The sequence below is a fragment of the Rhea americana genome, unplaced genomic scaffold (assembly GCF_003343005.1).
Source record: "Rhea americana isolate MKP2758 unplaced genomic scaffold, rheAme1 scaffold_41, whole genome shotgun sequence".
NCBI classification, from domain to species: Eukaryota; Metazoa; Chordata; class Aves; order Rheiformes; family Rheidae; genus Rhea; species Rhea americana.
Genome location: NW_028186546.1, coordinates 838,088 through 843,890, shown reverse-complemented (window position 1 = coordinate 843,890; position 5,803 = coordinate 838,088). Strand labels below are relative to the sequence as shown.

Here is a 5,803-nt window from a genome sequence, read left to right as displayed (position 1 = left end):
GTTTTGTAACTCTGGACAAGCTGAAGTGCGGGTTAGTGCAAGTGTTTCAGTGGCTATGTTTCATGGGTATGATTAAGGGCACGGTTTTGGCTTGTAGGACCTTAAATCCTTGAGATTCCCAACATGGGAGGAATCTGGCTTGATTGTAGAGGGGTGAGATCTGTAGGGATGCTAAGAGACCTTAAGTGGATGCTTGATAAGAAAATCTGCTAAGCTAAATTTGATGTATCTGAATAGGGGCRGAATAGTGTTTTAAAGAAAATGGACTCACTATTTTGCACTAGTGAAGCTTACCAAGCACCGAGACAGGTCTTAGCACAGCTCAGATGAAAAAAGAGAGCGCAGATGTTTTACTGATTGACTGAGCAATCTTTTTCTAAGAAGGGCGGATGTTGCTCTAAGTTAGAGTGCCTGAAGTCCTGCTAGGACCCTGCAGGGTCTAGTTAAAGTTTGTGGGGTTCATCTGRAAAGCAGGTTCCTGCAGTATAGTGAGAATCAGTCTTTGATTCTCTAAAAACGCGGAATGCGTGTGCGGGATGGAACAGGTTTAAGAGTGGTTCTGTGAGTTGAGGTGGTCTGGGCACATAAACCAAGGGTTTTCCAGCATGCRAAACCACCTTTTTTTCCAGCAATGCCTGCGGAGCTCGGAGCTGCAGAACRGTGTTGCCATATACAACACTGATTGTCTCAGACTTGCTTAATGTGTCACAAAAAAACCCTTAGGAGTTGTCATTTCGTGTAGATACCGTGAGTACTGCACGTTGCATTAGGAATGAATGTTATCCGTAATGTCRTCTAGCGTTGGCCAGTGTAGCCCAGCTATTAGTGGGGATGCAGGAGGTAGGAGTGCAGCTATGAAAATACTAGTTTTACTGTTTTATTTTTTTGTGTTTCCTTTTTTCTTTTTTTCTTCTTGTTTTCTAAACCTTAGTTTTTGATTGATGTTTTGTATAATCTTAAATGGCACAAAAGAAAGAAGGCTGAGTTAAGATCCTCCTTTTTTAAGAGTTTCTTGTTATTCCATAGTTGTATTGCATGAAAATTTAACATCAGTTTCCAAGGTGGTGGGTGTCTAGGTAAAGTGTAAGAAGCTTGACGCGGATGAATTAGCATTTTTATAAACTCATTTTATGAACTCAGTACAGAAGGTGAGAACTATTTTTCTATTCAGAAAATTTCCCTTGGATTTAACAATGTTGTTTTCATTATGAAGCGAAAGAGTAACTGTGTCTTCTATTACTATGCTTTTAAAACAGTCCTAAAGCTGTAGTAGATTTATTCCTGCTGTTTTTCWCTCATTGGTATTGCTATGAACAATATTACACCTACAGTGCATTTAGCTTCAGTGCGTTACTACTGGCATAATGTATAGCTAGCTGTGTGTCGAGCAGTGGTTTTCCTTCTTTCTTTTTTTTTTTTTCCTTCAGTTTGTGCATGTGGTCATTATATCCTTCCTTTCACGGTTTTGTAATACTCCAAATTCTGGTGTTGTGGCACTGTTGCCAGACATTTTGAATGTAATTGCTTTATCTGGAGAAAATTTATAATTGAGGTTCTCCCTGCACACGGTATTTTGATTTCGTTGTTGGTTATGACCAGGAACGTRTTTGACTTCTTCTAAAATGAACTTTTCAAGGTGGCTTGGTGGAAGATTTTGGGTAGCAGTGCACAGCAAGGTCCCTGCCGAAGCTGTACGCTGCTTGTTTAATGATTAATTTACAAGTTTCATACCCTATGAACTCAGAGTTGAGTGCGCCACCTCAATTTGGTAGCAACTCTGGGGCTTAGTAACTGAAATGTCTGCCTTTGGTACCTACTTTGATCTTGTGTATAACCAGCAAATCTGATTCTAAGAAAAAGTTTGTTAGTCGCTGGAAGGCCYGAGATATAAAATTGTAGTCATGTGTAGCTGTAATGCTGACTGTTCAGGTCAATGCTGCAAGAAAACCTCTGCATTATTTACCATTGAGACACTGTGTTATTAGAAAAAAATAAAATCTACTCTATCAGAATTGTCAGCAGACATGGAAACTTGCTGGTCTGCAGGAAGAGAAGTCTTGAATTTCAAATAATAAAATCAGGCAATAATTAGTTTTGAAGTTACTGATGGTTCTGTGGTTTTTCTTTTTCTTTTTTTTTTCTGAAATGAGATTATGGACTGGTGTAATTGCATGGTCAATTGTTTATTTTTAATAAAATTTGAACTGAATTTATTATTGCACAAGATATACTCTGTACTTCTCGAGGCATTTATTTATAGATACTGTGTGTGTGCCTGACAGTATGCTAACGCGTTTTTGTTAAGCGATTGATTTATTACATTCAAACACAGCAGAGGGAGATCTTTAAATTTAGGTCAATCGCCGCCTGTTTCTCGGAAGTACAGGTTGCAGAGATTCTTTAAAGTTAGTGTTTTTCATTTCAGGAGCGGTAATGGGTGTTTAAATATGCCCTCATTCAACTGTTTGAGGATGAATCATTTTTGAGGAGGTGTAGAAGTGGTTCAAAGTCAAAAACAGAACTTAAAAACAGGTGCACAGGCAGGAATTTAAAACATCCATTCTAATGTTGCTGGTAGCCCTGTTTCTTCTAGTGAATATTGCTGATACTTATACAGTGGATATATCTGATTTTTTTCTATCATGAGCCTGATGAAAACTCAGAACCATGCACAAACTAATAATATTAAGATAATAATCCTGTGATCATACGCTGCTATTCCCGGTGACTTGAACTGTTGAAGATTTCTGGGGCAGCAGACAAATGATGGATCAATGCATGCATAATTCCCTAATGCAAATTACATACCTAACAATTTATATGCCGGGTTTTGAAGAGAGATTTGGATTTCTGGTGGAAAACAGCAGAGTGTGATCCAGCTCCTAAAGCGGCMATGGCTCTGGAGCCTTTTCTAATGGCACCTAAGGAAGAGTAAAAAGGGGTGAGGGGACTTCAGTCCTGAAAAAACAACMGGAAGGAATAAAGACAGATCAAATTTAGCGTGCCGGTTATATAAACCGCGCAAGGCGTTTCCTCCAAAACTTGTACGACGGCTGGGCCGAAGCGGGTCGCCCCGATTCGGAGCGACGTATCGCTGGGCGATCTCGTGTCCGTCCTGGCTGACGGTGGCGATAGGTGACTAGCAGGTGCGGCAGCGGCGCGATCCCCGCTTCGCGGGGGCTGCGGTAACCCCCAAATTTGCCGTACCAGCGCAGGAGGGCTGCAGCAGCAGCGTGCTCGTGCAGCCGCCCGCTCCGGGAGCGGTGGGGGGCGCGAACTGGAGTCTTGCCGACGCTTCGGTTTCCGTGAGCTGTAACGAGAAGGCCTGTGGGTGAGAAGGTCTGGGTCCTTCTCGCTTAATCCTAATCTGCTAATCTGGAAGGAGGAGCAATGTGTTTTCCCTTTGGTTTGTATTTCCCGTAATGGCTTAGAAGTGGTTTAAGCAAAGATTGAATCTTTGTGTTGCTGCAAGCTCTGAGAGTGTCTTCGGTGAAAGAAGAAGATGATATCAAAGCTAGCGTTGATTCTCTTCAGTCCTGCCAAAACTCTGTACCACAATATGAGGTTGTCTGTGTTTTACTTTGAAAGGGTTCATGGTGTTGCCTTAGCATTAATAGGATGCAATTCCCTTCAGAGTAAACCACCTTTCAATTTTAGCAATCAAATAGAAATGCAATTCATGAGAATCACCTAATCTTCTTGGTACAATTTCCCTATTTATTAAAGGGGGCTGGGTTATCTGTATGTTTGAAAGATACTAGGATGGTATTGTTTACACAGGAATTTGGATATTTAAAAGCATGTTTTAATGGCTGCTTTTTCATGGCAACTGGCATCCAAAATTTTTCATTATTCTTAGAATAATTCTGTCCTACAGAAGAAATTTGGTTAATGTTACTCTAAGTATGCCTAAATCAGCTTAACTGAAGCTTATGATAAAGGATAGTGTGTGTTTAAAAGTGATCAAGTTTAACTGTAATCTTAATTTCTGTACTCAGCGTTGCAGGAAGCTGTCATATGGAATTAAAATAAAGAAAAATCACCATGCAAAAATCRTGTTGTCTGATCAAAACTGATTGAACTATTGGATCATCTGTTCCACCTGAGCTGTAGGAGACAGGGTTTGCTGCCTTCAGCAGGAGAGGGATGTGTGAGGTGGGACATTGTGTGGAAGAAGACRTCTTTTCCCTTACCCTCAGCCTCCTGAATCCCTCTGATCTTTTAGCCTCTCAAGGTAGCTAGGGCTGAAATATCCGGGTGAAATTATCAGTGAAGACTTCCTGGGCAAAGGCTGGAGCAGGCCGTGTGCTACATCTACCTCGTGACTTACCCTGAATTTAGGGAATTTTCGAAGGAAGGGAAAGAGCAGTGATGCATAATGTAGTGCTGATTGCATCCCTGGGTACCGGATGTTAAAATACCTTGTGAACGTGCTGTCGGGCAGTTTCCTTCCTTTGATTTGGTCTCCTGTCTCCCTAGCGCTTATCCTATATGCCTCTTTAGAAGAATAAGGGAGGAGTCCTGTTCTTTTCTGTTCAYATTAGGATTTTGAAAAAATACTGAGCCTATTTGCCTGTGTTCTGAGGTTGTTTGTCTATATATACACACGTGTATATATATATAAACATATATTTGATCATGAAGTGGACGTATAATAGTACTTGCTATGTTCTGCAGCGTGATTTGACTTCAAGCATCTTGTGCTGCTCTGGATCTGGGATAAACATAYAGATTGTGCCATGGGACTCGTGGTGTGCACAACTACTGTGATCCAGATACTTCTGCTGTTCCTGTTTTCTTCCAACCTTGGTGTTCCTCTTCAGTGTCTGTATCTTTCTCTGTGCAGGCTTTATGTGGTCCTGCGGAAAGGAGCTATGTTTCTGTGCTCTCTTTAAAAAACGAAGCTGTGTGATTGGATCCATGGGCTGRTGCGTGCAGGCTGCTTGCACCTACCTGCCTTGCAGAACTACTACTACAGTCCTCTTCTGTAGCAAGGTCAGGCATCGGAAGGTCGACCACCATCATTCACTRGAAAAAATCCTTGTGCTTTCAGTTTAGGGAGACTTAAAGGATGCTCTAGATAAAGCTTGAATTGCTGATTCCTGTAGCGTCCTTTAACAATAGTTTTTTGGATTGTGTTTCCCTAAACTACAAATTCACACTGAAAAATGAAGCGTAGCTGGGTGAAGGCCACTTTCCATCAATACTGGAGGAAATACAGCGCTATAAATGGTGTCTGTGATATCTTTGTTGTACCTGAACAAGAAAAACTATTCATTTTGAGGCCAGTAGGTATTGTGTTGGATTTTTAAATTCTGAGTTTACAACACGTGTGATAAGAATAGTACAAGGTGCCATACCTACTAAACAAACTGAACTTTAAAACCCCTATGGGAATCTGGCACATTGATGGGCTTGCAATGAGATAAAGATTTATTGGAGGTCAGGATTGTGACTTGGCACAAGTTGTTTCTGCTTCACTCTTTAATTAAATTAAAAAAAATCCAATAGCTATAATTTTAATGGGGTTAAGAATAAGTATATCCAGTGATGATCTGGCACTTTGACAGAGGTCCTTCTTTCTGCTAATAATTTAGAGGGAAAATCATTCCACAGTAGAGTCTTTAATGCAGTGTCTAAGCTTTTTTCCTGTGGTCATTTATGTTCATTATTAGCTCTTGAATATATGGGTAAAGTTTTCAGTAACAGAATCTGGAAAATTTTGGCMTTGATTGGTGTTGCATTACCTTAAACCTCTGTGTGGAGTTAAAATAGTATGAGTGGTGACTTTCTTTTTCTTTTT

General features: G+C 40.6%; 1 protein-coding gene across 1 annotated transcript in view; it reads left to right on the top strand.

The window, feature by feature from the left end:
- Positions 1-523: 523 nt before the first annotated feature.
- Positions 524-5,803, top strand: part of ATRN (attractin) — a 133,227-nt gene continuing 127,947 nt past the window's right edge. Inside the window, exon 1 of the mRNA XM_085314597.1 lies at positions 524-561. Coding sequence (XP_085170723.1) covers positions 524-561 — 38 coding nt within the window. The remainder of the gene's footprint in view (positions 562-5,803) is intronic.